The sequence below is a fragment of the Cutaneotrichosporon oleaginosum genome (assembly GCF_008065305.1).
Source record: "Cutaneotrichosporon oleaginosum strain ATCC 20508 chromosome Unknown ATCC20508_contig03, whole genome shotgun sequence".
Classification (NCBI taxonomy): Eukaryota; Fungi; Basidiomycota; class Tremellomycetes; order Trichosporonales; family Trichosporonaceae; genus Cutaneotrichosporon; species Cutaneotrichosporon oleaginosum.
Genome location: NW_027072172.1, coordinates 1,132,117 through 1,149,638, shown reverse-complemented (window position 1 = coordinate 1,149,638; position 17,522 = coordinate 1,132,117). Strand labels below are relative to the sequence as shown.

Below are 17,522 nucleotides of genomic sequence, written 5' to 3'. Positions count from 1 at the left end.
GCGCAGGGTGGGAACTAGGCTGCCCGGGGTGGAGTCGGAGAGTGAAAAAAAGGCAGCGCAGGCCCCTCAACAGCGACGAAGGCTGAGATGGTCGCTGCCATCGAGCGCTGCGAGACGAGTGTGTAGCAGGGCGTAGGTGCAGAGGAGGCGGATGTGCGCGCGCAGTTGAGAGGAGAGCTCACCTTCTCGAACCGGGGGTGGAAAGTGAAGCGAAAGAGAGGTGGTTGGGGAAAGGAAAAGCCGGGGGGACGGGGATGAGTGCTTTTCAAGCCAGCGTCCCCAGCGCGAGTGCCACGCCTAGCCGAATGTGCCCGACACCATTTTTTCACCAGGATTTCTTGGGAATATGTGTCGGATCAAGGGGCGGCGAGAAGCGGGCAGCCGGAGAGAGTCACCGCAGGTAGACATCCCAACAACGCGGCCGCCCAACGCGCGCGAGCCACAACGCTTTCTTCAGGGAAACGGTGAGGGTTGTGCCGGGTCAAGTCGCTCTTTCCTCTAGCCCCTAGTGGTCAATAGCGCGGTCAATCACCCACTCTGGCCACTCTGGCCACTCTACCCCCCCCCTCCGCCCTCCCCTCCGCCCCTAGAGTCCCTCGTGGCCTCGCTCTCTCTTTCTCTCTCATGCTCTCAGCTCTCGGCTCTCGGCGGAACCCCCCACGGCGGACTGGCCGTCGCTCATCCACAATCCTCCCCCATCCCCTCACTGTACACCCGCGCACCACCGGCCCACCGCGGCTATCCCCCACATGGCTCGTGTCTCCGCCTCTCCGCCCTTCTCGCCCTCACCCCCTCCAACCAAACAGCGACGTCCACCAGAGAGAGACACCACACCGAGAGGAGAGGGTCTGTCAAACGAGACATTCATCACCAAGGATTACCAGCTGCCGATCGCCCCGAAGCACGCCGAACGTATGTACACCATCCCCGCCGCAAGTGTCCCCAAGTGTCTATCTATGCATGCTCCAACCTGCTCATCAGCACACCAGCGTGCAAGCGTGCAAGCAAGGCGCCCCGAGCTGGCCCGACCCCATTTTTGGTGGGCGGAAAATCTCACGTCCCTTTGGTACCTTGGTGCGCGTCTGTCGGATCGTCGGAGCTACATCGGCCCAAGTCCCGCGCCGCCAGAGTGCCTGAACATTCTCGGTGGTGCACAATCCTTGGCGGCTAGGCGGACTTTGCGGTTCACGGTTCATGGTTCATCGTGCTCGATGGTTCAAACGCCAAACGACGCGACGAGATGCCAAGGTACTTGCCTGCTTTGACAAACCACAAACCTTCTGGGGTCACTGCGGTGCTCCAGGCTTCTCGAGCCGCCACATACGCTCTTGTGCGTGCTTCGCCGCTTCTGACGCACTCTCAGACGACAAGACGCTGTGACGCCGATCTCCAGCTTGTCTCCACCGCCAGCCCCAGCCCTCCCTGCCCTGCTCTCCATCGCACTTATCGGTTGACCAACAGCTGGCCAGCTGCGACACAGGGCCGTGGCGGGCATGCGGGAGTGCCAAGGGGGCCTCGCATCTCGGATCTCTTCAGAGGCCTGAGGCAATTGCGTTATCGCATCGCAATCCAAGCTCACCAGTTGCACAGGCCACATCCATTCGCGGTCTCCAATTAAAAGCGGCCGATAATACATCGAGATGCTCCGCTGCAGAACCACCGTAGCTACCAAGCTACCAAGCATGGATGTGGATGAAGCGTCGCGCTTCCGTTGTCCGAGCGCTCCGCCTCCAGCATGCACATCTCCGCAATCGACAGATCGGCACCGTGTCGTGTGATTTATGCTCGGAGTACGTGTGCTGCTCATGGCTCGACAACTCGGATTTCCAGCTCTTTCCACTCTCACGCGATCACGCAGTATCGGCAGTGTCGATCCATGTTACAGAAGCTTCGAATTACACGCTTCCGCCGTGCGAGATCGCCGTCGCGTGAGACCATGTGGTTGTGTCCGATGTTGTCATATACATATGCCTCGTCATATCTCACCGCGTGGGAGAGTCAAGCCGCGGTCAAGTGCGCATATCATGTGTCGCGGGCGGCGGGTTGCGTTTCGCTCAATCGTATGCGTGAGGCAGCACGTCGGACTGGAAATACGCTATCACGCCCTACCCGGCGTGTTCCAACAGTTGACAGGCATCCGCGGCGCGCGGCCGACGTAGCAACGATGCTGATATCGCTGGTGACGTGCCCTGACGCTTGCTTGGGCGCAGCCGTTCGTGAGACGCCCTTCACCTTCACGTTGCAGCCGAGGACACAAGGACACAAAGATACTGCACAATACGTTTTGCCTCTCGACAGAGCCGCCCCGGCTACCGCCCCCGCGCATGAAACATGAAGGCTTCGTCCAGAAATCACTGACGGCCGAAGCAACGGCGAGTCGCGGGCGGGTGACGCAGTGCTCCGCTATATGTAGCGGCGAGCGGCACCCCAAGCGCGGTGCGAGTTTTGCTGACGCTGCGATGCATGATGTATACGGTGATGGCTTCTGCGCGATGAGTGTGAGGCTGCAACAGATGCAAGAGGGATGGAGCAGCGGAGACGTAATGGACATTGAATTTCCATGGTTTGGTGGCGACGGGATCAAATTTATGTGTGTGGAATGGGTGGTGAGGTGTGCGGCGCGTGCTCCAGCCCATGGAGGAGGCGAGCGAAAGAGATGAGTGATCATGGAGCGACTGACATGGACGCGCGCACAGCGATCACTCACTTGCACTCGATCCACTCACTTCCTCCCTCCCCCCGCGATTCTCGCCCTCCTCAAGTACTCCCCCGCCCCGCCTCGTCAACGACGGCTACGCCCTTCTCCGTCCCATCTTCCTCAACATCCGCGTCACTCCCTTCCTCCCTTCTCTCTATCCACCGCAAGTCTCCAACGCACCCGCGCATCGTAGCCACCCGGTGCGGACGTCTCCAGCTGTCATGTCGGGGGAAGCATGGAAAGACTTTGAAGTGAGTCATTTCTTGGACGCGCGGCGCCCAGCAAGCTCCGCCCACCACTGTCTCACCTCATGACCATGGCTCTTCTTTCTAACCGCAGCACTTCATCAACTACTATGTGCCAAAGCAGACTGTCCCTCGCCTGCGGCAGTTCGCCGCCGTCATCGAGAAGCATGCGAGAATGAGGTTGATATTGCGGAGCCAAGAGCGGAAAGCGGACGTCGTCCACAAGTGCGCAGTGCGTGCGTTCCGAGCTAACGCGCAGAATTCAGGTCGCCTTTCAGACCATGAAGAACAACGACCAGGTTGCCATCTACCAGGCTGCAAGGGCCGAGTGCGAACAGATAGGCGCAGGGCATTACTCGGCTCACTCACACGTCCTTCCTCCACCCACTTTTGGAACTGTGACCGCCGCAAACTCTGCAGCGCGGTATCACAACGCCATGAGTGCTCCGACTAACGGGTATCCGGCGCCGAATGGGAGCGGGTGGAGAGGCCCAGCTGTCGCGCAAGCCTCCAGTAGTGGACGTGAGTGAATCGCCGGATGCAGTGCTGACAACAGGCGAGCCGACTTTGATCGACTGGAAGCCCAGCCCGATGTGGAAGCCTCTCAAGGCGTTGACGAACATGGAGGCCTTGCCAGGTGAGCAACCCGCCACCCCAGCGTTAAACCTCCAGACATCCACACGAGCGAGAGCTCCCACGTACGCCGCGAGAAGCGTGTCATTTTCTCCTTGCCCAACGACGTGATAGACGGTCTGAACAAGTCCAAGTGCGCACCAGGGAAGGGGCTGAACTGACATCAGATCTGATCCTCATGTGCGCCCAGTGTACTCTGTGAGACTCTTCTGCACGTCGTCTGAGTATTTCCGGCCACCAGGCATGTATGGGCAACCTGGGCAACCTGTCCCCACGAACCGCAACGTCCCGATCGAGTACCCCGCCAACCCCGATGTCGTTGTCGACGGGCATGTTGTGCCATTCAAAGCGCGAGGTTTGCGAGGGAAGGCAGGCAGTGCGCCTCCGCTGGACTTGGACAAGTCTAGTCGTGGGCTGGTACGCACGGCGGGACGGATGGCGAGCATGATAATGGCGCACCAGGGGCCGACACCGAGTAAGAAGAAAGAGTACTCCAAGGTAAGAAGGTAAGGGGCAGGCGGATCACTGACAGCAGAAATTCTTCTTCCAGGTTGTGTACTGCGAGTTCACGAGCATGGAGGACCTCTTGACGAGACTTGAGGGTTTGGCGCCTACAGACCCGGAGGCCGAGTTGGCAAAACGTGGGTCGCAGAGGGAAGGCGTACAGCTGACATCAGTCCGCCAACGGGCAGCAGAGGACGACGACATCGAGGTTGGCACGTCGACATTGTCGCTCAAAGATCCGGTGCGTTGCCATGTCCAAACAGTGGTCTGACGATGTAGCTCTCCGGCATGCGGATCACGAAGCCTATTCGCTCAGTCAAATGCTCGCACTTGCAGTGCTTTGACGCTAGATGGTGGCTTGAGTCGAACAAGACCCACCCACAGTGGCTCTGTCCACACTGCAGCAAGGAGCTCGACTTTGAAAGTATCATCTGCGACGGCTACTTCCTGAGTATTCTGCGAGCAGTGCCCGACACGTTTGACGAAGTCACTCTGGAGCCGAACGGCGAGTGGCACACCCAGAACAACCAATACGGCTCCATCGACTGGCTAGCTGAGCACGGAGCCGCACCGCCGGCGACTTCCGCGGCGATGAAGCGTCCTCGCTCAGACAGTCCAAACGGCGTCAATGTGACGCCGGGCAAGCGGCGCGCCATCGAAATTCTCTCGGACTCGGACGACGACGACGACAGTGAAACGCCACAAACGTCCCTTGCCAGTGGCCGCGCCAGTGGGTATAGCAGCACAAATCACAACTCGCGCGCTATCTCGCATTCTGTGCGGTCAACGGCCTCGGTTCAGCCTCCAGCCATCATTGACTTGACGTTGTCATCAGATGAGGACACAGACGACGAAGAACAGCTGCATTTTCACCAGCCGGGCGGAAGTTCCACGAGTCGCGAAGGCGCCGGCTCGTCCGGAGTTCGTCCGGCGACTGAGACTGTGACCCACGCGACGTGGAGTCCTAAGCGCCCCGTGACGACACCCACTACCCAGGCCAGTCCGTCGAGCAATACTGTCCCAACGGGGCCGCGCGTCACTCTGCGATTCGACCCGCGAGGCTCATCCAACGCCGGTGTATCTGCACCTGGTGTGTACGGCGGATCGTCGGGTATCCGCACTTCGTCACATCAACCTGCCTCCTTTTCTTCCGAGGGGTTGAGCAGTGCACAGATTCTGCAGGCCGCCGACCGCTTCGGCCCGCGTGCGGGGTCGTCGTCGTCGTCCTCGGCTCGCCCTAACCCTAATGCCCCAGAGGCAGGTTTGACTGCCGCGCAGATAATGGCGGCAGCAGAGCGCTTCGGCCCACGACCTCATGCATCCTCTAACCCACCGCCACCGTCCATGCCGCCCAACCCAAGAGCTGCCGATTCTGCCCAGCCTCAAGCCCGATACTCGAGCACGTACCGCCCCCCACCCCGCCCACCTAATGGGTACTCGCACTACAGCTAGGACATAAGCGCTCATACGCACATGCGTCTTATTGCAGCAATACATTTTTTACATGATGACACTAGGCTAGTCCATTGTACCACACATCACACACAGCATCGTCCTCTTGCAGTCGCGCCGGTCTCAGCTCCCCTGTCCATGCAGTCATGTTGTCTAACACGCGGGCGACGCTGCGGTTAGCGCGGCCACATTGCAACTCACAAAGCGGAATCTTGACGCTGGCGGCAAGCCCTCCCAACGACGTCTCCTTGTAGTGCGAGTGCATGTCCATGGCGGTTGTGCGACACGCCTCGATCGCGTCGTCCAACGACACGGTATGCTCGCCACTGGCGGCCATGGCGAGCTGTGCAGCCGTGACAGCCTTGACGGCGCCGAGCGAGTTGCGCTCGATGCAGGGGATCTGCACGAGGCCGCCGAGCGGGTCGCACGTAAGGCCGAGGTTGTGCTCGATGCCGATCTCCGCCGCTTGGAGGATAACCGCGGGCTCCGCGCCGAGGATGGACGCGAGCGCCGCCGCGGCCATGGAGCACGCGACGCCGACTTCGGCCATACACCCGCCCTCGGCGGCGGAAATTGTGGCCCCGCGCTTGAAGAGCATGCCGATCGCCGACGCCGTGAGCAGAAAGTTCATCGTGTCCCGCCGCGGCTGCGTCGAGATGTACTCGAGCGTATACTTGAGCGTGGAGGGGATGACGCCGGCCGCGCCGTTCGTGCTGCCGTCAGCTTCCGACAGACGTCTACTCACGGAGCAGTGACGACGCGCCCGCCGCTCGCGTTCACCTCGTTCACCGCGATCGCCATGCACGAGAGATACTCGATGCCGGGGAAGACGGGGCGCGTGGAGAGCGGCACGATCTCGACGGGATGCTCGACGCGGCCGATGCGCGTCGGGCGCTCAGGCTTGTCGAGCGCCGTGCCGGCGCCCACGCCGTGCGCCTTCGGCACCGGCATCGACGGGTAGAAGCCCTGCTGCAGGCGGCGGTAGAGGCCCGGTGCGCGGCGCTTGACGTTCAACCCGCCGGGGAGGTGCGTTTCGGTCGTCGTCACGCCCGCGCGGATGCAGCTGTCCATCGTCTCCCACACTGGTGTGAGTCTGGCGTCGCTCGTCCCCGTCGCTCGCCACTCACGGTGCAGCAGGCCAGCCTCGATCTCCTCTTCTGTGCGGAACGCGCGCTCGTTCTCCCACATGACCTGCGCGATCGTCATGTTGTGCTCCACGCAAATGTTGTGCAGCTCCTCGGCGGTCGCGAAGAGGAACTTGGGGCGGTGGGACAGTGCGGCCTCAGTGCCGGGCCCGTCCGTGCCCTTGTCCGTGATGGCAACGATCGGCTCGCCGCGGCTCGTGGAGAACTCGCGCCTCGACTCCTCCGCGTGCCCGCTGTGGATGTCGCGGTAGTACATGTTTTCCGCTACCTGTGTCTCGTTGTTGACCACGAACCCGCCGCCGATCGAAAAGTACTGGTTCGTCGCGAGCATGTTGCCTTCGGCATCAAACACCGTAAACGTCATGCCGTTCGGATGCGCCGGCAGGGGATTCAGGTGCCATGTCTGGCGTCAGCCCAGTCTTTTCGGGACCCACCAAGTCCTTGTCAAAGTCGAAGCGGACGCGGCGGTGCTCGCCCCCGTCGAGCCCCAAGTCAATCTGCCCCACCGCCCGCACTTCGTCGATGACTACGCCGAGCCGGCCGACCTCGACCGTCTCGGGGTCCTCGCCCATCAGGCCGAGGAGGACGGCGTGCGGCGTCATGTGCCCCATGCCCGTCGCGGCGAGCGAGCCGTGCAGCGACACCTTGAGCGAGTGGATGTGGTCGAACATGGGCCGCGGGAGCGAGTGGGTGAAGATCTTGGCTGCGCGCTGCGGCCCGACCGTGTGCGACGACGACGGGCCGATGCCCACCGAGAACAGGTCGAAGGTCGAGATCACCGCGTGTTCCGGCAGGTCTTTTGCGGCGCCGGGCTGCTGCGACGGCGGGAGCTGGGACGTGGGGATGTTGGCGGGGGAAAGCGCGTCGTTCACGGCCGGCAGGGAGAGGTGGCGCCGCCCCGGCGCCGAGGGAACCGCCGAGCGGAGCGGGGACGGTCGGAGCAGGGATGGGCGGAGCGGGGCATTGACCCGGGCGGCGGCGGGGCGCATCGCCGAGCGCGCGAGCTGACGTCAGTGGCCGACACGGCGGGAACGTACAGAGCTGGTTCCCAGTCGTCGCAGCATGATGGATGAGTATGCGATGAGGACTGCAGTGCACGCAGGTCATTAAGTATCGCGGGCAGCGGCATGCCGCTGCATGGGCCCAGGATGATGTGGGCTGATGGCCAACGGTTGTTGTTGGAAAACATGGCGGGATTGTTGGACAACCTGGGAGCCCCATGTCCAACTTGCGGTTATCGCCAGGCACCGAGGCCAGGCAGCCGCGGCCGCTGCCAGCCTGGCCAAGTGACGGGTGGGCGTTTAGTCACGTCAGCCTCCACCCGCATTCCGCGCAGGATCCGAAGCGGCAGACTCAGGGCGGGGACCACCACCGTGTCGGGAAGTCGCCGCGTTTAAGAGCGCCGAAATCAAGGGCCGTCAGAGGAGGTGCATCTAGGTCGTATGCTTTACAATTGTCCTAATGAGAGTCGGAGTGATACCACAGGAATGCGCTAGGCAGCGTCCGTTTGGTGGTGCGGTGGAGATCAAGTCGAGATATGAACAGAGATGGGGTGTTGACTATTAACAGGTGGAAATGACAACATGCGCAGCCGCGCGATACACAACCGAGTGAGAGTGGTCGACTAGAGGCGCACGAGCATGTATGCCGTCGTAAGAGCCACGGCGAGCAGCCCCACACTGACCTGCACCTGGGTGCGGCTAGCAGCGCCGTAGATTGAGTCACCCGGCCACCAGCCATTGCCAGTCGCCATGGCGCCCATGAAGTCTATCGAGAACGTACCGAAGGGCTGTGCTGTAGTCGCATACGTCTGCGTGGCCTGAGGCTCGGGCGTCGACTCGTACAGAGCGTCGGGGGAGAGGTAAACGATGGCGATAGCTGGCGCAGGGACGGGGACCACACACTCGCCGTTATGGCAGGCAAACTCCTGCGTCTCAGTCGCGCCGTAAAGCCGTCCGTCCGATGCGAACGAGTAGCCCAAGGTTTGACCTGCCCAAGTGATGTTGTACTGTTCGGACACGGTAGGGGCACGGAAGTAGCGCACAAAGACGGACGAAGGAAGCGTCGCGCGCTTGACGGGGGGAGATTGGGCGTTTGGGTCCGCAGCGGGCGGGGTACTTGCGGGGTCGCTAGCTGCGGGGGTTGAGGCCGGGGCTGGGGCCGGGGCCGGCTCGGAGGCCGCAGGTGTGGTAGCATCGGAGGCTCCAGGTGCGGGGTTAGCGACCGGGACAACTGGGTCATCTGCGGGTTCGGCGGTGCCATCGTCTGGGGTGCTCGGGCTCGCGTCCGTGACTGGTGGAGTAGGCGGAGGGGGAGGCGCTACACGAACAAGGTCTGAGAGAGAGATAACAGCGTTGTAAGTTGACGCGCCACTGGGATCTGAGACGTAATTGAAGAGCACGACGCGGGCAGGGGCGCTGTTTTCGTAGACCACGTACGCGGGATGGAACATGTCGCCTCCGTCCGGAAGAAGGTCGACGACCTGCGCAGTGCCAGTGCGCCCAAAGGCCTCGGCGACAATGAGGGTCGAGTAGTAGGTCGTACCCGTAGTCCATTGCTTGCCAACGCCGTCGAATGGCGGGGGAGTGAAAGGCTGCCGTCAGGATGCTCTCATCTCTCCTCCCCTCCCACGCATCACCCGCGGCACCTTGCTTTCGCTTGGTACTTTTGTGGACCCTCAGTCGCGCCCCGCAGCCAATTCGTCTGCACTCACGTTGTAGTACACGTTCTGGCCACCAACGTGTAACAGTGCTGTGGAAAAGTTGCCCCACGCAAGCTGGAACGCCCAGTCGGCGATCCACATGGCAGCGCCAAAGGAGTCGCTTAGACCGGGGAAACCACCACAGGATGCCGTGTTAAACTCGAGCATGAGCATCTCCTTGCCTCTAGCCTGTGCAATCGCTGAGCCGGCCAGGTACTCAGCCGTAAGAGCCTGCACGCCTGTATGATTGAGGAAGTTGGGGAAGATAGCCTGGGGGTCTATGACTCTACCGTTTATCTGACAGTTGTTGGCGGGATAGCGCTGTACCGTCACAGCGGCGAGATAGTCGATGTTCTCGTTGAGCCAAGTGGTGCCCAGGACGTCCGGGAGGTCAAAGCCATCCACCCTGCAGCAGACACTGGGGCCGAGGAGGGTCTGGTGGTTCGTGACGTCCGGGTTGCCCATGATCTTGGTGCGCGCGGTATTAAACTCGTTGATGTAGTCGACCATCCCCCAGGGCTGCGGGCGTTTGCCGTGTCTAAGGTACCTGGTTTTAGCAAGCAGAGCATACCTGGGGCGTACAAATCAGGCTCATTGCCGAGGGCAAGGCCTCGGAGGTGGGAGCCCAAGATTTTCTGGGCGTACCCCGCGGCGATAGGCATGTTGTCTGAGATCGAGGCGGCGTTGCTCTGGTTGAAAGCAAGGCCGAAGTACCACTTGGCGTCGACCAGCGAGGAAATGTTGGCGAGAGTGTACAGGAGGTCGAGAGAGTATGAGACGATGGGTGTCTTGGTAGGCATGTTGGGCGAGTTATCCTTGACTTTCTGCAGACTTCCTCCTTCGGGCAGCCCGTTGACGAACAGAGAGCTTCTATCTTGTGTGTTGCCACCGACACGGATGATGGGACCGACGCCAGCGCGGTTGCGGATGTTGGCCATGTAGTTGAGGAAGGAAGGTTTGATGCGCTGCGGCGACAACCCCATGACGCTGGTGGCTATACTAAGCTCGATGGAAAAGCCGAGGAAGTTGCCGCGCTGCTTGATCGAGAGGGGATACCCTTGGGTGTTGGGCGAGTTCGGGATGCCAATGGTGACCTGTGTCGTGGGCGGTTGCGGCGGCGGGGGCGGCACGAGTCTCGTCGGGTCATACGCTCTAAGGCCGGTATAAACGGGTGGCGGGGCATCGACGACGACGGAGACGGTGGGCACGTCAGTGTGCGTGTCCTTGCCGTTGTAGAGAGTAAGCGCGAGGACGGGCGCGAGCAGCGGAGCGAGGAGGACCTGTATCAACATGGTCGTGGTAAGAAGTTGGTGAAGGAGTGTGGGTGATTGCGAGTCCAACGCTCTTTGATGAGTGCGGTGCGGTGGAGATGGGAGAGGGAAGAGGAAGGAAGGCAGCGGGCCGCAGCTGGCAGCGGACTGCGGCGTGCGGTGTGCGGATCAGAAGGCGAAAGCGGATCGGAGGATCGGAGGAGGATCGAAGGAGAGATGGGAGAGAAGAGCAGGGGAGAGTAATGCTGAGCAAGAAGAACGGGCGGCGAGTCAAGAAGCGGTAGTTAGAAGAAGGTGAGTAGAGAAATGACAAGAGCATCATTCCAGCCAAGCTGTGGCCAGCCGTCAGCGTTCTCTCCTGTCAGCATGGCGTGTGCGCGTTCCAGCTTCGCCAGCGGCGGCGATGCAGCGAGGGCCGTGAGATGTTGCAAGGAGAAAGGAGCGGCTTACGAGGGGCGAGCGCGATGATCGCGGCTCGTCAGGTCAGTGCACGGGTTCGAGGGCGTCGACAGTACGAGTAGCGAGGTCTGTGTCATTCCGTCGGGGGCGTTGAGACCGTTGCGGCCGTCGAAGCACCACCGCGCATCTGATCATTGTACCGTTGTGCGATGACTGCTCGAGCTCCATGCATGCCAGGCAACAGGTCCAGCGCGAAACGGCGCCCAAGCTGATGCGCGGATGAGCAGTGACGCCGATTGCGCGAGGGCTGCGCGGCGCCTAAAGCAGTGCTGCGCCGGCCTCTGCAAATTCTGCACGCTCTGTACGCTCTGCTCGCTGTGATTGAGGAAAGTGAGCATTGGGCACCGGTATTTTGGGCGACCACGAGCGAATGAGATGGGTTGCAATGCGAGATGAGATGTGGTGCGTGCGGCAATCATGAAATGATGAAACCGTCCTTCAGCCCTCTTGTTGATCCCAAGCAAAGAAGAGTGGGGCAGTATAATAGGTATATATAGGCAGGGACCAAATAACAATGTCACGTGCTTTCGGACTTGTTCAATTTGTTCCCGCCTTCGACTCGCTCGGGTTGACTTTTCGGGTGGCTTTGCCGGTCCACTCCAGCCCTCCAGTTTCCGCCCTCCAGTAGCGACGGCCGGACTGAATCTTCGTTCTCCTCGTTCTCCTCACCACACCATGCTTACCCTCCGGACCGCCCAGCGGCCCCTCGGCCTCGCGCGTGCGTTCGCCACCTCGGCCGCCCGCGCCGCCGACAAGGCCCCCGCGGCGCCCAAGCCCATCGACGACTCGACGAGCGCGTTGGACTGTAAGTCGAAGATGCGTAGGCTGGCCGTCATGCGAGCCGATAAGCCGGCGTCAACACTGCCTCTCGGCGCAGAGACGCTGACACCCAGACAAGATGCACCGCCCCACCCGCCGCCTCGCGCACCTCGCGACGATGAGCCACCCCCGCGCCGCTTCCGCCGAGGAGGCCGTCACCAACATCCTGTACAACACCCCCCCGCCGAGCAACGAGCCGTTCAAGCGCCACCTGCTTAACTGTCTCGTGCAGAACGAGCCTGGTGTGCTGTCGCGTGTGTCCGGTATTCTCGCCGGCCGTGGCTTCAACATTGGTGAGTACCGTCTGGGGAGCACGTCCGGGGGTAAAGCGGGGAAAGCGAAAGATGGTCTCTGGAGTGAATCAACAAAGCTTGGGTGACAGCTTGGACGTCGGTGGTTACTCTTGGGTCTCTTTGACCGCGTTCTTGATGCGTGCAGCGCTGTCCGGCGCCATACAGAGGGCTGGAGGCTGCTCCTTATTGTCTCGCTTCTCGCTCCCAGCTGTTGCCCATTCTGGACTACTTGCACCTCCATGGCTGCAGAGGCCGCAGAGGCAAGGCCGTCCGCCATGCCCCTGCCGGGACATGTTTCCGCTTGCGCTCCCCCGTGTTATGGCTCCCCCCGTGCCCTTATCGCTGCTTACACCAGACTCCCTCGTCGTGTGCCAGACCGAGATCCGCGACCTCTCGCGCATGTCCATCGTCCTTAAGGGCCAGGACGCCGTGATCGAGCAGGCGCGCCGCCAGCTCGAGGACCTCGTCCCCGTTTGGGCCGTGCTGGACTACACGCACACGTCGGTGGTCGAGCGCGAGCTCCTGCTGTGCAAGGTGTCGATTCTCGGCCCCGAGTTCGCCGAGGCCCAGCTCAACCCCACGCGCGACGACGACCTGCAGCACCGCGAAGAGGCGCTTGTGCGGACGTTCGAGAGCGCGGGCGAGAACCCCTCGGGTCTGCCGTCCGCCATCGGCGGCGAGGAGCTGTACCCGTCGCGCCGGCGCGACATCTCGCCCTCGGAGGCGCTCATCGCCAAGAACCTGCACCTCGGCGCGATCAAGACGCTCGCGGAGCAGTTTGGCGGGCGCGTCGTCGACGTCGCTGAGGAGTCGGCGATTGTCGAGCTCACCGCGAAGAGCTCGCGCGTCGAGTCGTTCCTCGGCCTCGTCCGCCCCTTCGGCATTCTCGAGGCTGCGCGCTCCGGCGTCATGACCCTCCCCCGTACCCCCATCAAGCGGTACACTGAGGACGACCTCCCCGTCCACCCCACCGAGGAGGTCGACCTCTCCCTCCTTCCCCCTGGATAAGCGCCAGGCCTGTTGTCAAAAGCATCCGGTGAGCATGCATGAACGTTTGCGTAGAGGTGGTTGTGTGGGGCCCGATGGAGATGTGGAGAGAAATATGGGGAAGCTATGGATGCAGGGATTGTTTTGGGCGGTACGGCGCGCGTGGCGCGCTAGGTTGTGAACTGAGGTGCCACGGATTGAACCTCGCTCTTCAGACCGCGTCCGTAGGCGTCACTGCAGCGTACACAACACTTCATACATCACAAGAGAACTAAGACTCGTCGACCTCCATCTCCTCATGCTCCCCTTCCTCTCCATCGTCGTCTTCGAAGTGGTCCCCGTCATCTTCCTCACCCTCATCGTTCTCAGCATTCTCCGCGCCATCCTTCGACGAGCCCACACCAAAGAAGTCGTCACCCAATCCCATCCCACTGGAATGCAGCGGCCTGCGTCTCGTGGCTGGCCGTCCACGTCCACGCCCGCGCCCGCGCCCCACTCCGCTTCCACGGCGACCACCCCGCGACCCTGGCCCACTGGCAGGCAAGTTGCGCAGCAGTCGTTCCTCTTGCGACGGCGTAAGCTTCGAGCCCGGAGTCCACGGCTGGCCCTTGCGCACGGCGGCAACGGCGGCCAGTAGCTCGGCGTCGGCATTAGGCGCGACGTCCACTGTTGTCAGATTCGCCTGCGTAATGCACTCACGGCGGATGTTCGAAGGCCCGAGACCGCCGGCGTACGCGATGTCCGCCAGATCGGCTAGAGAGGAGACAGCAACAGCAGCGCGCACCATCCGCGGTGTCGATGGGTCCTGCCGACGGCCACGGGGTCGGCCGGGGCCTCCGCGACGACGGACGACAGTTGGAGTTACGTCGATTTCGCTAGTCTGGGCCTCGAGGTCCTCCTCGACTTCCTCGACAGGTGCGGGTGCGGGCGTTTCGCTTTCCTCAGCCATCTCGACATCATCTGTCGCCTTCTCCTTGCCTTTGCCCTTTGTTTTAGGCTTGGCCTTGGGCGATGGCTTGGGCTTGGGCTTGGGCATGGCTTTACTTGCGCTCTTGCCCTTACTCGGACTCCTCTTTTTGCCTGGGCTACTGTCGGCTGTATCTTCGGGCGCATCCTCAGCCATATCCTCGTCGGCGATATCCCCGCGCCGTGCCTCTTCGAGATCAATAACCATCTCCGCCTCTACGCCACCCGTCGTGAGCACCACGCTCGGCCCGGCCCCTGGGTCGGCTGTGAGATCGGCCACAGTCGGAGCGGCTTGACTCCGTCGTCCGCTCCGGCGCAGCGGCGTGCTCGTGCCCTTGGAAGCCGCAGCCTTCTTGAGCTCTTCAGCAGCACGCTCCTCTTCCGGGATACGCCGCCGCCGCGTGGGGAACATGCCTCGGTCGAGCGCGCCTGAAATCTTAGGAGTTTGAGGAGGCGGAACTTCGCGCGCAGTTCCTCGCTCGACGAGGGAAATGCCACGGAACTCGATGCGCGAGCGGGTCTTGAGCAGAGGACGATAGTGAGGCCTCTGGGAATCCTCCTCTGCCATTTAGCCCTAGCATCGATGCCTACTCACGCCGGACGACATCAAACACAACTTCGTCCCCGATCAGAGGATTCACGCGCCCCTCGAACACGTTCTCTCCAATTTTGAGAAACGGTATAGGCGTGTCGAGCCCTATGAGCTGATACGTTGCTTCCGTCTGAAGTGTTCGCGTATCGACCGAAGTGCCGAGGTCCATGAGAACGTACTCCTGAGTGTGAGCGAACGCTGGGGAAGGGGGGAAGGCGCACCTCCTCTTCATCGTCCTCATACGCGTCCTCATTTATATCGTCGAAGCTGTCAACGCAGCGCCACCCGGGGCCGAGAAGAGTCCGGCCATGCTCCAGCGTGCGATGGACTTGTGCGTCGTCCGAGAACCCGGCCGTCGCTTGTGGGATCATGGTGAACAGCGAGCTAGCGGAGTATGGTGTCGGAGTTGGCGTGGTGGAGGGATGCAATCGTCTGTTTGTGTCAGCGTTGGGAGCTGCGAGGTCTGGTGGAGGCGGGGAAATTTGGTTCCGCCGCTCGCGTGCTTGCCCGATAATGACTCGGACGTCGGCCGCTCCTCCGCTCCTCTTTCTCTAGTTCTGAAAGCAACTTGAGCAATATGTCGCCCAAGGGAAAAGAGAAGGAGAAGCCCGTCGCCTCGCTCATTGCCGGCGCGACGGCCGGTGGCTTCGAAGCCTTTGTGACGTACCCCCTCGAAAGTCTCAAGACGCAGCTCCAGTTCCAGGCCGATGCGAAGGTGAGTAGCTCGTGTGACTGTCTGACGCCAGACCACGCCCTGGAGCCTGCTGAAGGACACGGTGCAGAAGCGCGGCATCAAGGGTCTGTACGCGGGCGTACCCGCCGTCGTGATCGGTAACGCGGCCAAGGCTGGCGTGCGGTTCACGACGTACGACCAGTTCAAGTCGGCTCTGAAGGACGAGGAGGTGCGTTGCACCAAGCACCTGAACCCGCTGACGCCAGGGGCACCTGTCCGCGCCCCGCTCGATGTTGGCCGGCCTCGGCGCCGGCATGATGGAGGCCATTATTGCCGTCACGCCCAGCGAGACGATCAAGACCAAGATGATCGAGGACTCGAAGCGCGACGTGCCACGCTACAACGGCATGGTCGATGGCGTGCGCAAGATCGTGGCCGAGGAAGGTGTCGGAGGGCTCTACCGCGGCCTCGGGCCCGTCATGCTCCGCCAGGGCGCTAACTCGGCCGTCCGCTTCTCCAGTTACTCCACGATCAAGCAGCTCGCACAAGGCTCGCTTCCGCCCGGAAGCGTGCTGCCCGGCTGGATGACGTTCGGGATTGGATCAATGGCGGGCATCATCACAGTGTACACTACCATGCCGTTTGAGTGAGTCGATCCAGTGGCGGGATGGTTCGTATGTGGGAGTTGAGGCGGTGGGAGTCACACGACCGGCCGACGATTCTTTGTCATGTCCCATCGCTTACCTCAGTGTTATCAAGACGCGTATGCAGACGATCGAGGCCAAAAAGCAGTACCGCAACGCATTGCACTGCGCGTATCGCATCGTGACGGAGGAGGGCGTGCTCAAGCTGTGGAAGGGCACGGTTCCGCGCCTCGGGCGACTGGTGCTGTCCGGCGGCATCGTCTTCTCGGTATACGAGAAGATCTACCCCATCGCCGCAAGCTTCATCTCGTAGGCCCGTATAGATGCATATTGTTAGACCGAGCGGGCGTCATGCGGTGTCGTCCGAGGGGGGCGGTGGAGCGGACAGGTGGGATGCGGACGAAATAGATCCCGACATTACCTCCACCCCCAACATCCCACGTCACAACTCATCAACATCCTCCACTCCCACTAGACCACCATGGCGTCAGCTCCCCTGCTAAGCGGCACGATCGAGGCGGACGACGACACGACGCCGACGGCGACGTCATTCCCGCGTGGAAACATCGGCGACGCGCCCAACGCGCAAGCGCCGCGGCGCGAGCCCGTCGTTCTAGTCCCCGGCACGGCGGCGCAGGCTGAGGCCGGCATCACAGGCATCTTGAAAGCGAGCTCGCACCCCGCTGCGCTCTTCGCGCTGTACGCGTTTCGCTCGGCCGCGATCGCGGTTTATGTGCTGTGCGGATTGTGTGAGTATAAGTTCCGGCTCTTGCCTTCGCTCGGGCCGAGCGAGCTGACCCCAGTCACGGACAACTACGTCCTCTCCATCACGGTGGTCGTCGTCCTCCTTTCCCTCGACTTTTGGAATACGCGCAACGTCGCGGGGCGTACCCTCGTCGGGCTGCGGTACTGGAATGAAGTGGACGACGAGGGCGAGAGCGCGTGGGTCTTCGAGAGCCGCGACCCTAGCCAGCCCGCCAACCCCATCGACGCGAAGTGAGTCCTCCCCTCCCCTGCCCCAACGACCTAGTCTGATATCAGAATGTTTTGGATCGCGCTGTATGCCTACCCCCTCGGCTGGGTTGCGCTGCTCATCGTCTCGATCCTCAAGTTCAACATCTCGTGAGTCGGCCATTGGCACAGCTCAAGCTTACCCAGCTTCCTCCCCATCGTCTTGCTTGCGCTCGTGTTCAACTTCTCAAACGTGGTCGGGTTCACCTATGCCGACCGGGACGCGCAGAAGCGCTGGGCGGCCTCCGGGTCCAACATCTTCGGCGGGATGGGCCTCGGCGGCCAGCTTGTTGGCGGCCTCGTGCGCAGCAGCGTCGGCCGCTTCTTCCGATGATATAGAGCATGCATACATAGGACGTGGCTACTATACAGAACCAGCGTTGCTGGTGTTTTATCTCGTCCGCAGGCGTATATTGTTCCCAGCCGGAC

The 17,522-nt window shown here is 61.8% G+C and overlaps 9 protein-coding genes across 9 annotated transcripts; 5 read left to right on the top strand and 4 right to left on the bottom strand.

Moving 5' to 3' along the window:
• Positions 1-749: 749 nt before the first annotated feature.
• COLE_03650 (uncharacterized protein) lies at positions 750-1,265 on the top strand (the record flags this gene model as incomplete). The annotated part of the gene is made up of 1 exon (XM_018419719.2): positions 750-1,265. The coding sequence occupies one exon, from the start codon at positions 750-752 to the stop codon at positions 1,263-1,265; it is 516 nt and encodes a 171-aa protein (XP_018281520.1).
• A 1,654-nt stretch (positions 1,266-2,919) lies between these two features.
• COLE_03649 (uncharacterized protein) lies at positions 2,920-5,532 on the top strand (the record flags this gene model as incomplete). The annotated part of the gene is made up of 9 exons (XM_018426393.2): positions 2,920-2,949; positions 3,038-3,168; positions 3,203-3,465; positions 3,500-3,580; positions 3,616-3,709; positions 3,744-4,074; positions 4,112-4,217; positions 4,254-4,321; positions 4,360-5,532. The coding sequence occupies 9 exons, from the start codon at positions 2,920-2,922 to the stop codon at positions 5,530-5,532; spliced, it is 2,277 nt and encodes a 758-aa protein (XP_018281519.1).
• Positions 5,533-5,593: 61 nt separating this feature from the next.
• On the bottom strand, positions 5,594-7,741 carry COLE_03648 (uncharacterized protein; the record flags this gene model as incomplete). The annotated part of the gene is made up of 5 exons (XM_065626303.1): positions 5,594-6,245; positions 6,278-6,614; positions 6,660-7,080; positions 7,112-7,681; positions 7,715-7,741. 5 exons carry the CDS (start codon positions 7,739-7,741, stop codon positions 5,594-5,596), a joined length of 2,007 nt encoding a protein of 668 aa, XP_065482384.1.
• A 560-nt stretch (positions 7,742-8,301) lies between these two features.
• Positions 8,302-10,670, bottom strand: COLE_03647 (uncharacterized protein; the record flags this gene model as incomplete). Its single annotated transcript, XM_018426392.2, has 3 exons — positions 8,302-9,270; positions 9,391-9,925; positions 9,961-10,670. 3 exons carry the CDS (start codon positions 10,668-10,670, stop codon positions 8,302-8,304), a joined length of 2,214 nt encoding a protein of 737 aa, XP_018281517.1.
• A 1,113-nt stretch (positions 10,671-11,783) lies between these two features.
• Positions 11,784-13,228, top strand: COLE_03646 (uncharacterized protein; the record flags this gene model as incomplete). The annotated part of the gene is made up of 3 exons (XM_018422161.2): positions 11,784-11,913; positions 12,002-12,220; positions 12,576-13,228. The coding sequence occupies 3 exons, from the start codon at positions 11,784-11,786 to the stop codon at positions 13,226-13,228; spliced, it is 1,002 nt and encodes a 333-aa protein (XP_018281516.1).
• A 250-nt stretch (positions 13,229-13,478) lies between these two features.
• COLE_03645 (uncharacterized protein) lies at positions 13,479-14,741 on the bottom strand (the record flags this gene model as incomplete). Its single annotated transcript, XM_018421179.2, has 2 exons — positions 13,479-13,873; positions 13,907-14,741. 2 exons carry the CDS (start codon positions 14,739-14,741, stop codon positions 13,479-13,481), a joined length of 1,230 nt encoding a protein of 409 aa, XP_018281514.1.
• A 19-nt stretch (positions 14,742-14,760) lies between these two features.
• COLE_03644 (uncharacterized protein) lies at positions 14,761-15,136 on the bottom strand (the record flags this gene model as incomplete). The annotated part of the gene is made up of 2 exons (XM_018420217.1): positions 14,761-14,943; positions 14,987-15,136. The coding sequence occupies 2 exons, from the start codon at positions 15,134-15,136 to the stop codon at positions 14,761-14,763; spliced, it is 333 nt and encodes a 110-aa protein (XP_018281515.1).
• A 206-nt stretch (positions 15,137-15,342) lies between these two features.
• COLE_03643 (uncharacterized protein) lies at positions 15,343-16,395 on the top strand (the record flags this gene model as incomplete). Its single annotated transcript, XM_018421178.1, has 4 exons — positions 15,343-15,480; positions 15,512-15,667; positions 15,705-16,084; positions 16,188-16,395. 4 exons carry the CDS (start codon positions 15,343-15,345, stop codon positions 16,393-16,395), a joined length of 882 nt encoding a protein of 293 aa, XP_018281513.1.
• Positions 16,396-16,563: 168 nt separating this feature from the next.
• COLE_03642 (uncharacterized protein) lies at positions 16,564-17,427 on the top strand (the record flags this gene model as incomplete). Its single annotated transcript, XM_018426391.2, has 4 exons — positions 16,564-16,831; positions 16,886-17,078; positions 17,124-17,204; positions 17,241-17,427. The coding sequence occupies 4 exons, from the start codon at positions 16,564-16,566 to the stop codon at positions 17,425-17,427; spliced, it is 729 nt and encodes a 242-aa protein (XP_018281512.1).
• Between the last annotated feature and the right edge of the window lie 95 nt (positions 17,428-17,522).